The sequence below is a fragment of the Carassius gibelio genome, chromosome B6, assembly GCF_023724105.1.
Source record: "Carassius gibelio isolate Cgi1373 ecotype wild population from Czech Republic chromosome B6, carGib1.2-hapl.c, whole genome shotgun sequence".
NCBI lineage: Eukaryota > Metazoa > Chordata > Actinopteri > Cypriniformes > Cyprinidae > Carassius > Carassius gibelio.
This window is the reverse complement of record NC_068401.1, coordinates 6,653,280-6,671,772: the sequence shown is the minus strand read 5'-3', so window position 1 is coordinate 6,671,772 and position 18,493 is coordinate 6,653,280. Positions and strand designations below refer to the sequence as shown.

Here is an 18,493-nt window from a genome sequence, read left to right as displayed (position 1 = left end):
ACACACACACACACAGTATGTATGAATCTCACAAGTGATATTGCAAAATAAACATTCTATATATTACTTTATTTTGCTTAAAGGAAATTATGCATATTTTCAGGAAATATTCATTGTGCCTTTTTATAGCAATAAACAATTGAACTTATATTTTATATTATTAATTTATAATTATAATTGTATAATATATATATATAACAGACAGACAGACAGACAGACAGACAGACAGACAGACAGACAGACAGACAGACAGATAGATAGATAGATAGATAGATAGATAGATAGATAGATAGATAGATAGATAGATAGATAGATAGATAGATAGATAGATATTGGGCCTATGCTGTTTATTGTCATATTACTAAATATTTTTATGTTTTTCTTTTTTTAGAATAAACAATGTTGGTACTGTGCTGGTTCATCACTTGACAGAATGCCGCTGAAATGGCAGGATGAATTTCTTGCTTCTTTTTGCATAAGAAGATAGTGGCAACTTCTGAAACGCACACCTTTTGAAAGTCGTACACTGCAGTAAAATAAATAATGCCCATAGGAGAAACATAAATAAAGGCGATGGGGCAGGGGATTTGTTCTAGATATACAATCAGCTGTTTTAGGTAGGACAGGTCAGCGGATGGGCTGATGTTTTCAAGCTGACTTTGCTGCGCCAGATTGCATGTTTCCGAAGCTGATTTTGAGTTGATTGTACAAGACTGCTGTGCAATAGTGTACGGTTGTGGCGGTTGAGTTGACAGCTAATTTCTGCCTGTGCTGTGCTGACGTGCACTTGTTTAACAAACAGTACGATATAATAAGTTTGTGTGTGGCTCGGTGAAGCCTAAGGGAGGTTATTAACAGTGGCCAGTTGTTAGATACAATAGCTACCACTATGTGTCTGTGTGGTCTGTTGGTTGATCAGGTTTTTATACTAATAGCAAATTATTTAATGTAATATGTATTTGAACAAAGGTTTCCCTGTGGATTCAGACAGGAAATGTGATTCATTAACTGATTCATGATCTGAAATCTGTACACGTTTGATACTAGATGACAATATTAGATGTAAGAAATTAAGTTAACACAAAGGATCAAAGGTTTTCTGTGGAGGCATAATTAATAAAAGACAAACTAATGGAGAGTTGACTCTCTTTTTCACAAAGCTGTGTGTCTGAAATTGCCCTCTCTCTCTCAAAGAATAGCCTTTTGAAGAAGATGAAAGGTTGCCTGGTATATATGATGGAATGGGTTTTGGAGGAAATTTGTACTGTCTTCTTTTGATCTCCATGAAATTTATTTTTTGTAGACTATTGCAGAGGAAGTATACAGGAAAACCAGGGTCAAATGTACACAGGTGAAAATAATTTCACCCCAAAATCAGAAGAAACAATAAGTACTAAAAAAGTGTAAATATGTACTAAATAAATAACTCTTTAAAAGTTACTTATACATAAAACTAGTATTTTTGTACTGCCTTTAATACTGCTGTACTGGTTTACATAATTAGTGTACATAAAAATAAGAGATAATGAGAATCAACATCATAAATTCAGCCATAAAATGTCCAGACAGACGGTAATTATTTCTGAAAAAAAAAAAAAATTAATTAAACACTCAAAGGAAAAGTTTCACTTGACACAGAAGCACAATAAAATAAAGAAGAAGAAATACCATACAAAGAGAGATTTTTTTTTCAAAGTAAAAAAAGTGTTAAAGGTAAATAGGTAAAACTATAATCACACACACACACACACACACACACTATCCTAGGTATAAATGTGCTTAATTGTCAATAAACATGTCACAGTGGTTCTAAAATAGACTTCATTTTCTATATCATCTTTTTTTCTAGTGTAATTGTTTTGTTTGTTTGATTTTGGCCTATGACCTGTTTTTCGTGAACATAATTATACAAGTATATAAAACCATATGCCGGCCGTCTTGTGGTAACGCACTAATGTTGAGTTAACTTCCCACTTGTAGATGCGGTCGCTGTCTTTACAGAGCGAGAGCAAAAGATGAAGCAGAAAAACGAGGAGGAGTGGGATGAGGACACTCTATGAAGTTTTGCTTGTCAGGATGATTTCCATTTAAAAGCGCGTCTGCCACTGAAGGCTGCGGTGCAGGTGAATGAAGGGCGGCGCGATATCAATTCAGAAAGCTCCATAAAGGAGAGTTTGTGGAGGCAAGCACAGCTGCTGTTATTGCTGATACAGAACACTTTTGAGGGCCGGGATCCGTTTACTTATCTAATTAAGCCCACTTTCCCTTATCTTGTTATTGTAGAATTAAGCTTTAACTTGATTTGCAGTCTAATGCTTAAAAGCATCTGAATTTGTGCACTGGGGTCTTTGACGTGTTGCCTTAACCATCGAGAACAAGGTGTTTTAAGATAATAACCATGGTAAAAATTCACAATGTGGGCAACATGCTGTTGCATTTATTTAAAAAGAAATGTGTTTATTATCCTTCAATGTCGCATTCAGCCCATTGTTTTGTTTTTTCCCTTTTTTTAATCTAATTGAACACCTGTTTGGAACTTGCCATCTCATGGACACAAAGATTGAACATGATGCCGCCGTAAAACAGAGCATTTTCTCACAGCCAAAAAATAAATACAGAATACATTCTCCTCATTAGCTCACCTTAAGGCTCATCCGCCTAGACTGTTGTGTTGCCAGCTCATATGGTACATTTTAATTTCATATTCCTCTCTCACCAGGGGAAATTAGGTGGTGTCAGTCAGCGGAATGTCATTTGAAGGGGAATGGGCCCACCAGCGGAGATCTGGAACATGCCCCAAAGCTTCAAATTCTTGGTTAAAACCCAACCATAGAGGGTCTCTATCAACATATTACCCACCCCTTTAAATAGAATGTCATTTACTTAACCTCCTATGGCTGTGTTTTGCTAATGTTGGCTAAAAGACTCTTTAACTAGCGGAGCATAATTTGATATGCCGTGTGGCGCGGCCGTGGCACAGACAATCTATAGGTATAGATTTGCACGGCAGACAATTGGTCAATCAAGATGGTGGACAGCACATCGATTGCCGCTAATGTTATGTTTGCAGTCTCACACAACTGGTGCACAGCTTTAATTAAACTCTCTATGGGACAATTAGTATGATAAAAGGTATTTTTTTGTCATTTTTCTTAAATGTGCATTGGGTTGCAAATGTCTAAAACCATATTTGAAAATCTAAATGCATTCAAAGAGACTTAAACAAGTAAATATTTAATATTTTTCGTCACATCACTTTGAGCTGCTGTGTACAAAAGGTCAAATGTTCTTGTTTTCACTTGAATTGTTAATTCTTAATGTGAAATATGTATTAAATTACATGTTAACTTTCGGTTTCAGGCTTTTGGACCATATTGTATATGAATCCCCTTCTTTTTCACCGCAATAATAGCTCTCTTCCAGGAGAAATTAGTTTAATTTGGTCAAATAAAACTCAACCAGAATGCAAATGTATGCAGAGATTTGGCCGTGATTAGTTTGGCGCGCTCTTTACTAGTCTAAGTGCCATGTTAGACTCGGCGGGATTAGTTTTATCTTCGGGGACTGGAGGCTAATATCATTTTTCAAAGAACGAATTTGCCAGCACAGCACCAGTAATCCATCTTGGTCCCTTCGCACATTTGGGGCTGCACATGTGTGTTGCTTTATATTCCTAGAAGGAATTGTGTGCATATGAGTGTGAGAAAAAGAGATGAATATCAGTCTGAAAGAATGAAGCTGAAGAGCCATTTGTGATTAAAGGAGCCCGGTTTGAGTACACCCACAAGCCCACAGTGTTTGGCCCTGATAAACACTGTTTCTCCGCAGCTGCTGACCCTGGGGATAGATATTGCTGAAATTAAAAGCCGCGCTTACTACTGGAAATATGCCTCGCACTGCAAACATGAAATGATACAATTTTCATGTATTTTCATCTTTGTTTCTGTTTTGGGGCTTTTTGTGTTCCTCTGTGTCTGTTGTTATTATTATATTTAATCTATTCTTGAGTACTGGGACAAAACAAGTTGAACTGAAAAGTGTTCATTTATGATGTGGAATTGTTCTGGATTAATTTGTTAAACATGTCCTGCTGCTTTCATTTTCTCACAAAATGTGTTTTTCTTGTCTGCTCAATACCATGTAAAAATAATGTGTCAAATTGAATTATTATATTCCAACTGATTTCAAACTGTCACCACAGTCCGATAGAAAACTATGTTTTTACACACATTTTAAATTTATTACATTTTGTTCTTTTACTTGATACTTATAGAACTTTAAGATGAAGGGAACTATTTTAAAAATACAGAAACTTTTTTTTAACATTTTTGTTTAATGGATTTAACATACATTACTGTTTAGAGGTTGTCAGTAATATTTTGAAATGTTTATAAAAGTGTCTCTAATGCTCACCAAGGCTGCATTTATTTGATCAAATATACAGGAAAAAAAAATAATATTGTGAAATAGTGCTACTGTTGAAAATACTTTTTCTATTCTAATATATTGTAAAATGTAAATTATTTCTGTGAAGGAAACAATTACAATTATTATAATCCGTGTTAAAAACAGTATTTATATGACAGAACAACATTTATTTGATATAAATATACTTTGTAACATTATAAATGTCTTTACTGTGACATTTGATCAATTTTATTTAAGTACCTGCTGAATCAAATTATTATTATTTTTATTTTTTAAATTTTGAGTCCCTGAACTGTTGAACTAATCAGCCAGCCACACTGTTGGTAGCATATAGTATGTATGAACAACTTTGTGAAGTTTCAGGACATAATAATGTTTCTTTTAACTTATATTTAGGTTTAAAACTGGAAATGTTCTGTTTTTCAAAGCTAATGGCAGGTTTAGCTTGTTTCCCATAAATCAGTGATTTATTTTCTATGTAGAATATGAGTGGCTTAAAGCAGAGCATAACATATTTCCGTGCACATTATTTAAGTCCATTTCCCACACAACTGATTTGAAGCTAAATTATTACGCCAGCTGGTGCTGTGTTGATTTATTTCCTGTTGAGAAATGACAGAATTATCTTGTGGAATGGCAAGAGCCGAGTGTACCCATACTAAATCAGCACATTGAATAATTGAACAGCGTTAAGAAAATTACCTCAGGATAAGTGGGAAGGCAATGCAAGCCTCCTTTTAAGGTGGGAAAAAAGTACCGGCATACGTCGCAAATGATTCTCTACAGGGAATGTATCTTGACGTCGCCACTGACACTCAGCTCTGCGGCTCGAATATAAATTTGACACCGGTGGATTTTGGGTTTACAAAAATAGAGATTAATACGTCTTCCTCTCTTCCTTTTTCATTTTTACAAATCTCCACATTGCCATGGAAACTTAATGCTGGTCCCCCAGAGACGAGGGGTCAACGTGCCTAGCGCTCACAGGAAATGTCACAGCCGCTTTAGCACGCACCTCCGCCGTTCCTTTAATACCGTAAGGAGAAAAACACTATTGTACACAGCTGGTTGTCTAAAACGCCTCCTCTTTGAGCTCAGCTAGGTGTCCAGATGCTTCTGTCAATCATTCCTTATCACTCCCGTTATATCTGAATCGGACACCCGCAGAGTGAGCGACACCCACATTATTACACCCAAGAGCCGTCTTTGACTGACAAACCAAATAATGCCTGTCGCAAAGAATTAGATAAAAAACACCAATTTTAGTGGTTTCTCTTGTAAATACGCTCCAAATTTGGAGCGTATTAGAAATGTTGAGCTCACGGCACATTGGTTTTATGTCATAGTTTTGCCTTTATGTATCAATGTATCTCATAGAAATCAATATCTTTCTCCGTATTTCTGATTTATAGTGAATTTAATCGATATGGCCTGCATTATAAATGCAACTGTACCACATTAAGTCAGTAATTCAGACCGGATAGATGCTGTATTTCGTAAAAGTTTGACACGGTTATGTGAGTGCCAGATGCGGCGATAATGAATGTTATGTCTTTAAGAACCATTGACTCATATACACTAAAAAAAAATCAATATCAATTACCTGGCTATTGGAAAAGTGTCAGAAGACAACCTTTCCATATCCCATTTTTCCTCTCTCCTCTTTTTTTCCCTTGACCAACAAGTGATTGCTCTGTTGTTCTAGTGATAACGGCGAAACTCATCGGAAGGCTCTTTTATTTTTTTTCCTCATGGCAGTAATTGCCGACTAACCTTGAGGGTGAGGAGTTGAAAGTAGAGGTGTGCTCATCAAGGTGGCTTCCCGTAAACAGATCTCTTGACAGAGCGTGATCTGAAATGACCTGTTTTTGCTTCCCCGGTTTATTTATCCAACTGACAAGGTCGTCAGTTTATCAAACGCGCTTCCCAGCAGAAGGCCTACTGAGATATGGACACATGATCCATCTAAGTAACGCCAGGAGCTCTCTCACACCCCTCTTTAGAGTATTAGTCCTCAACATAGATCAGCCCTTCACGTTTGGGTCAAGCCTCGTGCCCCATTTGGAGGATAAAACGACCTATCTGGTCCTTCTGTAGACGGTGCTTCACCCCGCTACATAACCCTCCCTCTGGGTCCTCGGTAAATGTTTTTTTGAAAAAAAAAAACTCACTGATGGAACACAACCTCCAGGTAGGTCAGAGAAGGCCAGTTAGTGTAAGAGAGTTGCAACCCGCTTAAATGCACTGTCCTGGGTCATATCTGCGAGCTTGTACAAATATGCAGCATTATTTATGAGCGTTTGCCTTTACACTTGAGCTCCATTCACACTGTTAGCGATTCAAATGCTGCCGGTTGGCGAGTCTCTACTGTTGGACACTGGTTGGCAGATTCTTCTGTGCTCCCGTTGATAGTCGGCGCATCACACTGCTGCCTGTATGCAAGAGTTTAACTCTTCTGAACTTGGAATACCAGTGGTCACTGTCACTCATGATGCTGCCAATTGAAAATTTTATGACTTAGGTCGCTTTGTCTGCAAATCGCTGTCAGGATGAAAGCTCCTTTGCAGGAAACTCAAGAGAGATGAAGAAGCAGAGGGTGAGAGAGGGAGGGAATGGGATCAGGAGCTAAAACAAGTCAGTTTTTAACCTGTCAGAACATGCACTGTATATTCTCTGAGTATATTTAAACAGCTTTATATATATAGTTTGCTTACTTTAATGTTTCTAAGTATATTTGAATTATTTATTTGTTCAAGGTATATATATTACATCAGCACAGCGGTAGGTGGCAACAACTGAATCATTCACTCAACTGAATTAATTTGGTGTATATATATATATATATATAACCATATATATATATATATATATATATATATATATATATATATATAACCATATATATATATATATATAACCATATATATATATATATAACTATATATAACCATGTTGTTGTTGTTTACACTTCTTATTATTATGGTTTATATTTAGAATTCATATTTAGATCATATATTTATATTTTATATTCAGGTCATCAAATCAGGAAGAAAATGCCTAATTTGTTTTATTTGTGAAAGCAGGGATGGAATTCTTGTTACTTAAAATATTTGATGATTGATGTAATCATGATAAAAATTTCCAATTTCCAAATGTTTTTACTCAAAATGGTGAATAAAATATTCTGTTTAACAGGATCTTTTTTATTACTCCTTTTTTAAGACTGTTCTATTTGACCTAGCATTAAGTGGAGGAAATTCTGAAGAGCGTGTTTAAGAGCTTGTTGACGTTTATTAAGTGATGTGCTCAGACTGCAAATGCCTCAACAAAGTCAACAGAATTTTTTATTATTCCACTCGTGCTTTCATTTCGGAAGCAAATGTTTTGAAGTGAAAAAGAATATACTAACCGATATTAAGGTCATGTTCCTTCACGCATTACAAGATTTTGAGAATTGTGCCTTTAGTATTGTCCCATTCTTAGAAAAAACTTTTTCTCTAAAGGGGGCATTAACCAATTCAGCAGTAAATAAATGATAATTTAAACCAATTCACAGAGCTTTCTGGCATAGAGTTTTGGCCAGAGCACTGCCAGAGGAGTCAGTAAGTATTTAGCCTACACTGTCCAGTTTGTGATTTCCAGAGGAAAGCTCCTACTGGATGCCTCTAAATAATGCCTCCTATCTGTCTTCCCCAGCAAAACATAAAAGGGCGTAATAGCTCGCTTTTGCCTCAGTGGCATAGATGTCTTTGTACCAACTCTAAGTACACTTCTGGGGAGATTTGAGAATTCCCTGCAACATAGTGCCTCTCTTTTAACTGCTCACCAGCGCCGTGTCATACAGGCTTGTATCCTGCTAAGAGATTTACAGCTGTCCTTATTAGCTGTTACGAACAGGAGATGAGGAGACCAGCACTCAGGTTCATCTCGCTGGTGAATTATTGATAGGTCTTCGTTCGCTCAGGCTGGATGGTGGGACTGGTGTGCTTGTCCAAAAATAGACACTCTCTAAGTATCTTGATGACCACAGACTATGCCACCAACGTTAGGAGTCTCCTCTGTTTGAACCCATCAATGTCAGAATGAATCCGTCAGGCTTGCTTACTCTGCTGAAGATATTAGCCTTAGAATTTTCATGCTAGCTTATACTGGTTAATGCTACTGCTGGTGGATCAGCGTAGCCAAATTTTGCTGGTTAAACAAGTTAAAAAGCCTGCCGGAGACACCAGAATCCCACGATGATGGAAAGATGAAGCTCAGATGTTGCCTTTCAAATTTTCTTGGGAGAGACAAAAATGGAAACTCATTTTATTGATATGCTGAATATTTGATCAACAGAAATGTTTGCATTTGTGTGAAGATCTCTGTCTGTTGTTTACTGGTACCTGGGCAAACCTGAGCAGCTATGAGCAACTATTTTTGAAAACTCTTCTGCAATTTTATAGGAACCATGTGAGATAAAAGAAGATAAAAGTGAGTCAGGGTGTAAAATGTAGGTGATAAAATGATCTCAGGATAAAATCCTGAGAAATCAGTGACTTTCTCCTGGAATTGCTGTCTTAGAAAAACAATTGAGATATTGAGGTTTTTCATTGCTGGTGGCCTCACTTTGTTTTTCCGACACCAATATTTGAAATCCACACTCATCCTCCGTATGTCAAAGTACTTTTCTCTGTAAGAATTGTCTGAAGGTTAAAAGAGACAGCGAGAGTAGCGTTATAGAGATGAGCAAACAAATGTATCTCATAACTCATAAAACATCACCAACAGCTGCAAACGTAGGAGGGCTGCCCAAAAGCAGGTCATTCCTTGATCTAGATAAGACAATGTGCTGGCCTATTTGTTGGTAGTCTCTGGAGGTAGGGTGCATTATGGAGGAGCCAGGGAGAAAGGAAAGAAGGGACATTCGTATTTAACCTGCTTTGTTATGACCTGCAGTTGTTGTGCATATCCACGTCTCGATGTTCTGGTTTACTTTTCATCTGTGATTATTTATGTGCTACCATTCAGAAGTTTAGGGTCAGTTTAAAATTAAAACTCTATTCAGCAAGTGTGCATTGATCAAAAGAAACAGTAAAGACGTTTATAATGTTCTGTTTCAAACAAACGCTGTTCTTTTGAACTTTATATTCATCAAGGAAGCGTGACGAAAATGTATCATGGCTTTCCATAAAAAATATTATAAGGAGCACAATTATCTTGATGAGAAATGTTTCCTGAGCAGCGAATCAGCATATTAAAATGATTTCTGAAGGATCATGTGACACTGAGCCAGAGTAATGATGCTGAAAATCCATCTTTACCATCGCAGGAATAAATTGGATTTTAAAATATACTAAAATAAAAAAACAGTCATTTTAAATTGTAAAATATTTAACATTATTAATGATTTTACTGTATTTTTTATATAAAACATAATAATAATAAATAAATCAAGCTTGGTTAGAATAAGAAACTTTATTCAGTATCATAAAAAAAAAATTCTGAAATATTAACAGAAATTTTCCACTAAGGTAAAAGATGTGTCTTTGCACTAGATGTTGGAACAGGGCTGCAGGGATTTTCTTGGCACTGAGGTCAGAAACTGATGTTCCAATTCATCCCAGAGGTGTTCGTTGGGGTTCATGTCTGGGCTTTGTGCAGGCTAGTCAAGTTCTTCACACTTGGTAAACACATTTTACATGTGCCATCCTATGACCGTGCCATGTGAAAAATCACTGAGCTGTTCGGAACACTCTATTCAACTGAAAGTGCTAGTGTAAGAACATTGCATGGGTGCAGGTTTGATTTTATCTGCATGTTAGTGAAGCTCAAATAACATGTGATTGTCCATTTCGTGCATGTGAGCGGGAAACCTCATATCTGACCACTGTGTGTTTTAGCCTTTTTTTTTCTCTCTTTTACAGTGTGTTTACCAATTATTATTACATTTGCCACACTTCAACAGTGTTAATTAGAAATATATTATTTATTGGGGTCCCCCCAGAGTCATTAATGAAATCCACAGTTTGTGGAAATGGATTATTTATATTCAATGTTTAGTCCACACCAATTAAACATCTCTTCCCTCAAGCTATCACAGCTTTTCAAAATAGTACCATCTATAATATGGCACCATGTTGTTGTTGTTTTTTTCCCCTGCTCATTTTCTTTTTTATATGCGCGCTCATAACATTATCTTGTATAACTTGCTTATGGCTCACTCCTTCTTGAGTATCATGGATAGAATATTTAGAATGCCGTCATGAATTAATGAAGCCCTCCCTATTTTTCTCCTTCATCCTCAAGGTCTCCACATCATGCGTTTTATCTTTGACGATGTATTTTTAAGACCCTTTAATATGCATATGCACTACGTGGTTTTAAGGCCATTGTTGTGTTAATTTTGTAAGATAATTTCGTATTAGAATTTTTTAACTGATTTTTTCATTGACCTACCTAAAAACAGATGTTAAAATTTACATTGGTTTGATTCCTGTTCAAAGATCAGTATTTGAATATCATTTTAAATGGCTTATGGAAAATATCCCAGTAGAATTAGACTTGTCCAAATACTTCTTCCAACAATTTTCTTTCTTTGTGGAAAAAAAAAACATAAGTATTTCAGTGCCACTCTTATTCCACTTAAAAACATGTTGACAGCAGTTTGTTGAAGGTGGGGATTTGAGATCTGACAAGACAAAGGATTCTTAGCAATGTGCAAAGGCTGAAAAACCTTCAAAACTGTCCCAAAATTGCACTCTTTTCCCTTGAAACGGTCTCTGTAAAAACATCTAGATCGTCTTGCATCACACACTTAAAATCTCTCCAGAAGTCTCAAGTCTTAAATATCATCTAACATTTATCCTGTCAAAAAAACTAAGTTGCTTTTGTTGATAGTTGTTTTGAAGTCACAGAAGCACTCTGAAGTAATATTATCTTGTGTGTGTGTGTGTGTGTGTGTTTGCATTGCAGAATTGCAATATTGGAGACTGGAAGCCTTCGGATATCCAACGTCACCAAATCGGACGCTGGCATGTACACGTGTGTTGCCCGTAACCAGTTTGGCGAGGCCAGCAGCTCAGGAAACATGATTGTTAAAGGTATTTGCTTCAATTCCGTCATTTTGGAGTCTTTGAGGATAAAATAGCATCTCCTGCTCTATATAGGATATTTGGTTTTATATAGGACATTCTGCATCATACATCCATCTCACATCTGTTTTATACTGAAGTAGTATACACCTTCCAAAGCTCTTTGATCTTAGCCAAGTGGAATCCTTTTATTTCCTAATGAGATGAAGGAGTGCAGTGTCAGAACAGCAGCTGAGGAACCTGGAGGGACCCAGATCACAATTGTTGAGTCAGTGGAGCAGTGAGTTATTATGCTGTATTAAATATGAATGAGAGGTGGGTGTGCAGTGCCGAGCCTGTTCACTTAGGAGCGTTCTAAGGCTGGGGGGATTTTCAGGATGTAAGCACAACTCAGTGGAGGTCTCTATACCCTCTGCAACGTGTGTGTTTTACCTCCCTCATCGCTCTCTTTCTTCTTCCTCTTTCCTTTGAGCAATATGTGGGCGGATTCGTTTTCTAAACAGCATTTGGGTAACATTAATAAGACAGGGTGACTCTGATTCCATGCAGGGATTTGGATGGTATTGGGGTCTGTAATGATGGCTTTTGTGAGAATTGCAAGGTTGTGTCATAATTATAATTGTTGTTTGAATTTAGGTGACAAACAGGATGCATTCTTGCAACTCGAATTTGAATCAAAACGATATAAAATTAAAACTAGTGCTGTCAAATGATTAACCGCATTCAAAATAAAAGTTTGTGCGATTAATCGCGAATAATCATTTAACAGCACTAATTCAAACATATTCTGAAGTTAAGTACATTAGCTCCAGTTTTTAAGTCGAAAAGACAAACTTAAATCTTAGCTGGACATCCTTCAGCTTCAGATGCAATTCAAATTCTGATTCAACTTTCCATGGGGTTTTGCCAATTTATTTGCAACTTATTGATTTAAGAGACTAATTCTTCAGTTCTGAATTTTGCACTACCCCAAAGATGGGAGTGTCTGGGCATTACAGACCGTTGTAAACCCACTGAAATGCACTGAAATAAATCGCATATGTGATTAATTATAACCTTATACATTAAGGGAATTAATTAATTAAGACTGTTCTGAAAACACTCCGGACTCTCCTTTTTTATTTAATTCTGTTTTTAAATTGGATGGGATGCTAGCAGTACTTGAACCACCAACTGTTAGTTGCCCGGAAAGTTGGCAAAAATTCATAATGAAGGTGAAGCAGACAGCACAACGACAAATTTAGCTTTAGTTACAGTATTTGGCGAAGGTCAAAATAAATGAGGAGAAGGGCTGTGAAAAAGTAATATCCTAAAATCACAGAAAGTTCTATCTGGTCAGGATTAGATTTTTCAGAGGTTGCCCAAGGTGGCTGAAGAACATCAGCTAATTTGCTCGGTAATTTTTACTGAGGGATAAAATCAAAAGTGCAACTATTGAACACGACTTTTTTACCTAAACTCCTCAGGAAAAATTCATTTTGTCCTTTTCTTCATATTGTAGTTTAAAATACTACAATCTGGCCACCACTCCATATCATTGTATCTTTACATATCATACTCACAAATAATTAGACTCCTTACCGATGCACAACCCAGCCTTTTCATGCACAGCACTTAGTAAAAGTGGTTTCCAAGCATTTTAAATAGAAGTCCTTAACCAACATTCAGGAGGTTCATTTTAATGTGATAGTGCAGAAAGCAAAGTTATGGGTCTATAAAAACCTCACTCGCATAAAGTTCTTTTAAAAGTGAACAACCGCAAGGTTTCTTGTGCTTTAAGTGTGACGATGTAGTCTGCTTTATTAACCTTTGTCAACTATTGAAACCCTAAATCATTGCATGTCAATGGGAGATCCATCAAAACCTCAATAAATACTGAATCCCCTTCATTTTATATTCGTATGTATTATGTTATCAATATATTGACGTGACGCAGGGCAACATGGTGTGAGTAAATGGCATTTATAGATAGATGGACTGGGGCAGAGGACCTTAAACACGATTGATAGATAGATTCAGTGACGCTGGGTTCTTTTCACTTGCCAAACATGTCAACTGAAGTGATATGCCACTGGCAGCTGTATGTCAACCTCCATTTTCAAATCTCCATTAGTATGTCAGATGAGTGTACATATGCTGCATCAGCAAAGAAAATCCATAATTATAACATAGCGACAACTTTTGAGGGAAGCAGAAACCTTGTGTTGCATTTGTAGTATTTGTAATCTTTTGTACACATATAAATGTAAGTAAAATTGATACTGTATAAATAATTTCTAAAATGTCTATTATTACCTGTGCACTTTATAGACAATTTCATTCATTGTTTACCTGTTTAAACTACTTGTTTAAGTTACTTCATTATTCTCAGTAAAAATAAAAAATTAAATTAATTAAAATTAATGCATGGAAATGTATGTAAAACATGAGTATATATATATATATATATATATATATATATATATATATATATATATATGTGTGTGTGTGTGTGTGTGTGTGTGTGTTTTGTTTGTTTTTTGTTTTTTTACAAAGGGTTTACATTTTACATACATCGCTGTTGTACAAATCGGGCTAAAAAAAAAAAAAAAAGCATGTGTACGTTTGAACACCTGCAAATACTAATGAGATCACGTAGTCCACAATCCACGTGTTTGTTGTTGTTCTAAGTTTAATGTAGTTTTCTCCCTCCAAAATCCAGTCCGACATAAAAACAAATCTGTTGTGACCGAACTCACTGTCATGTTTACTTAAAGGTTCGATCCATTTTGGTTTCCGTCCACACACGTTAGTCATCTCTTAAGGCCTTCAGACACCAGCTCAACAGCTCTCTAATAAAGCACCTCGGAGGTAGTTCTCCTTTTAGTGGTTGCTATAGTGACCGCTTTGATTGTTTCATTTGTCCTTTTTTAAGATGCAAATGCAAATGTCTTTTGCATGAGTCATATCATAATTATTTAATGCCGCTGATTCCTCTATATTTAGCGATGATCCACAAGGCTGCCTGGTGTAAATGTTTTCCATTGGGGAAAACGGCGAACACATTTTGTGTTATAACACCGCGTCTGGATCTTGATTTGTGATGTAATATTTTCCCTAATGTAAAAGGAATGTGATAAATTTGTCTGACTGAAAATGTGAAAAATCTGATAATTTAACCACAGACGATCACAGAATAGGATAGAGCTTGTCTGCAATCTCTGATGTAATCTGCCTGGTTTCCTTTTCATCAGCGCCGTTTTGGACAGATTGTTTGTATGCATTCACTTGACTGACTTGAGTTTAGCGGCTCAAAATGATCTGATCACAAGCAGAGTTTGGGTTAAAGGGTTAGAATAGAAATTGTGCTTCAGTAATTTTGCGTTATTTTTATTCGTATTATTATTTTAACGCGTTAAGGATTGTAAAATGAATCGCATGCATTAGCACGTTAATGTTGACAGCACATGATAGTGATTTCAACCCTGTTGCTCATTTTTAATTAGTTAAGCTGTCAGTAGTATAACGATCACGGTAACAAAATACCTATTTAGTCTATCATAAATCAGTTATTTGTTAATGCAAACAAATCGTTTGTTTTCTCTGCCAGTTACTTGTAAAATCCTAATTCGTCTGTGTTCCCAAAGACTGGTTAATAATTTAAAAATGAATTACTTGCATTATAGATGATATACGGTTGTGGTCAGACTAGCTTAAGCAGAGAGAGAGATGGATGAGTATCTTATAAGTCTTCTTATGTTGAGTCTCCGCTCCATGCTTTCATCGAAAGACCCTCTTTTTTTCTCCCCAGCGCCGGAGTGTTGTACAGTCACGCGGTTTTTCACTTTCTAACACTGACATATTTAATTAATCAAGAGTGAAATTCTTTAATCTGGAGATATTTAATTTAAGAATGAAACTCCACAGATCATTTCCCATCGTAAAGGTTGAAAAGCTGGCTCATAATTATTATTATCAGTCTCTAAAAACAGAATTATCTTTTGAAAGGATGTTTTATTTCTCATTTGTGGGACTTGGATTTCACACTCAAGCAAAAACTGCTTTTTCAACTCAAACCGGAGTCAAAAAAAGAGCCTAACGGGATAGCCATTGGCTCTCAGCCCGCCTCATTATTCCAGTCACCGTCTGCCCCGTGCGTGTTGTTTGTGCGTCGCATCATCTCGCACCTTTTATTCCATTATTTCTCTTCATTAACGCAGTCCTTAAACATGTCCGCTCTGTCATTACTGATGACATTTATCCAGACACTTTGTAATGCGTCTGAGGATGGGGAGCGGCCCATTAAATTGGTTATCAATCAGCCTGCGGAGAAAGATGCATCTTTTTTCTATCTGGATGAATTGCACGATTATCTTCAGATTTATTTTCGAGAGAGAGCGTCACCGGCGTCTATTTGACACCCACCCAGAGCGTTTACTCCGGATTGTGCGTCGATGCATCCTTTCTGATATACAAATGTTCCCCTGTATGATCTAGCACCTAACTGTCACTATCAATAAGGTGCTGAGACTAAGACAGGGACATTTACATCTGCAATTTCATTTAGGAGTGGAAACCTGGTTTGCCCGTGTACATCAGCGTCTGCCGTAGCCCTTATGGGAGATGACAGTGGTTTATTTAAATTGACTGCGGTGATATGAGGGCTGAAAAATACCTGTCACATTAGATTCCCACTGGATAAGTCGCAAGTAAACCCTCCCAGCAAACAGCGGTTGAACCAAGCATCATGTCAGCCCTGGTGATGTCCCAATCATCAGAACACTGAGAGGATATTACCCAGATTAATTAGTCATAATTAGAAATTGGTTTTGCTGGACAGAGATTAACTGAGGATCAAATCGTGTGTTTGGATGTTGGACAATGATATCAGAGCTGGTGAGAGATCCTTCTCATAATGAGATCCCTCGCTGTTGCATGCGACGTTCACAATTATCCCACCAGCACCTTGTCATTTAAAGCTGCAGTGCATGCACTGAAACATAATCAAAATTTAATAAGATGCTTAACCATTTTTAACATATTTCGATAAAACAGTTGTAGTATAGTGGTATAATATTTTGCTTATTGTTAGATGTTAAAATAAATAATAATGAATGTTTTATATAAACATTATAAAGTTTATATTAAAACCTCATATTATTATATATATATATATATATATATATATATATATATATATATATACTGTATATATATATATATACTGTATATATATATATATATTTTTTTTTTTTTTGCAGTACACATTTATACTACTTTATATATATATATATATATATTTTTTTTTTTTTTACTTTTATCACCACTACTATTACAAATTATTCTTTATATAATTAATTTACATTTTTATTATATTTTATTCTTACAAATAATTAATAATTCCAACTTTATTTTACTTTAAATTTTTACTGTGCTGTTGAGTATTTGACAATGAATTTCATTTTGACTGAAATAATTTTCAGTTAAGGCTTTTATAATTGTCATATTATATTACATTTAATTATATTATATTATTTAAAATAGTTAATAATTGAAAAATGTTAATATTTATTGTACTTTCATTTTTTGCTGTGTTGTTGCGTATTTGACAATTACATTTAATAAATTCAGGCTTTTATATTATATTATATTATATTATATTATTGTACGTTTTTAATATCCATTTTACTTTCAGTGGTGTTCAGTAGTTTCATTGTCAGCTAGTACTGTTTTGCTGTGTTGTTGCACATTTGACAAGCAATTGTTCATTTTGACTGAAGTCATGTTCATTAAAGGCTTTTATAATTGTGATTTGATGGAATTTCACCCATGGCTCTTTTGAAAAACGAGTAAATCTTTCTCAGATTGAGCACATATCCAAGAGGATCTATTTCAATTATTACTTTGTGATGTTTTCGACCCGTGTTGTCTTGAGTACGAGCTTCAAAAAAGGCGATTGCGAGATCTGCAAGGTTATCGCGGAGGGTGGAAAGAGGTTGCGGTGGTCAGGTCTTTTGTCAGCTTTCTTTTGATGCGATTTTGCAGAGGCATTGGAGTGAAGATAAGGAGCCCTGGTCATTTCTAAACTGCCTTTGGGGTGTGCATGAAGAGAGGAAAAACACATAGAGAATGGATAACAGATTGTAGTATGGTATAGATTTTATTTGTTGGTCAAGAATCTTAAAAATCATGCCAAGAACTCTTATATTTTTTGTTGGGGCTGTTGTATTCATGTGGACGAAGCTTGTGACATTTCCTGATACTTTTCACTCCTTTTCTCCCCACTGTTCTCTCCACCAAATCTCTAAATAATGAAATGGAAAATGGGCAAAATAAAAATGCTTATCTATATTGTACTGTTAAAACACAATTGTTAACCCACAATTGGGTTCCTGTCCAATTTAAAATTGCCATCTTCAGTGATGCAGTTTTGTCGTATTGTGTGTCTTTTGAGTTTTATTTAAAAAATATTTTAGCTTAAAGTTTACCATAGAACACACAGAAATCATTCACATTTTGTTGTTTGATCTAAACATCAGAGATTTTGCTTCTGTGGTGGCTTTTTATTCCAAGTGAAGAAAACGTTTATCATACTTTCTGCTGTAAGTTTGTTGTTAAAGTTCAATATAACTAATATATATTGCACATTTTATTCTTAATTATGAATTTGACAGAGTCTGACAGTAACTTAACCACTAATGCAGAAAAATATTTTAGATATTGCCTTTTCTGTGTTATGCTATTGTTGTTGTTATACAGTATAATAATAATACAATAATAATCTGGAATCTGAGGGTGCAAAAATCTAAATATTGCGAAAATCACCTTTAAACTTGTCCAAATGAAGTCCTCAGCAATGCATATTACTAATCAAAAATTGATCTTTACTTAATACCCTAATGATTTTTGGCATAAAAAAAAAATCGACCAATTTGTCCCATACAATGTATTGTTTTCTATTGCTACAAATATACTTGTGCAGCGTATGACTCCTTTTTTGGTCCAGGGTCACA

At 35.7% G+C, this 18,493-nt stretch overlaps 1 protein-coding gene across 2 annotated transcripts in view; it reads left to right on the top strand.

Annotated features, from left to right (window-relative positions):
* cntn4 (contactin 4) overlaps positions 1 to 18,493 on the top strand; it is a 121,733-nt gene that overhangs the window by 87,581 nt on the left and 15,659 nt on the right. For both annotated transcript variants that reach the window (XM_052559638.1, XM_052559637.1), the window contains exon 12: positions 11,383 to 11,510. In XM_052559638.1, coding sequence (XP_052415598.1) covers positions 11,383 to 11,510 — 128 coding nt within the window. The remainder of the gene's footprint in view (positions 1 to 11,382; positions 11,511 to 18,493) is intronic.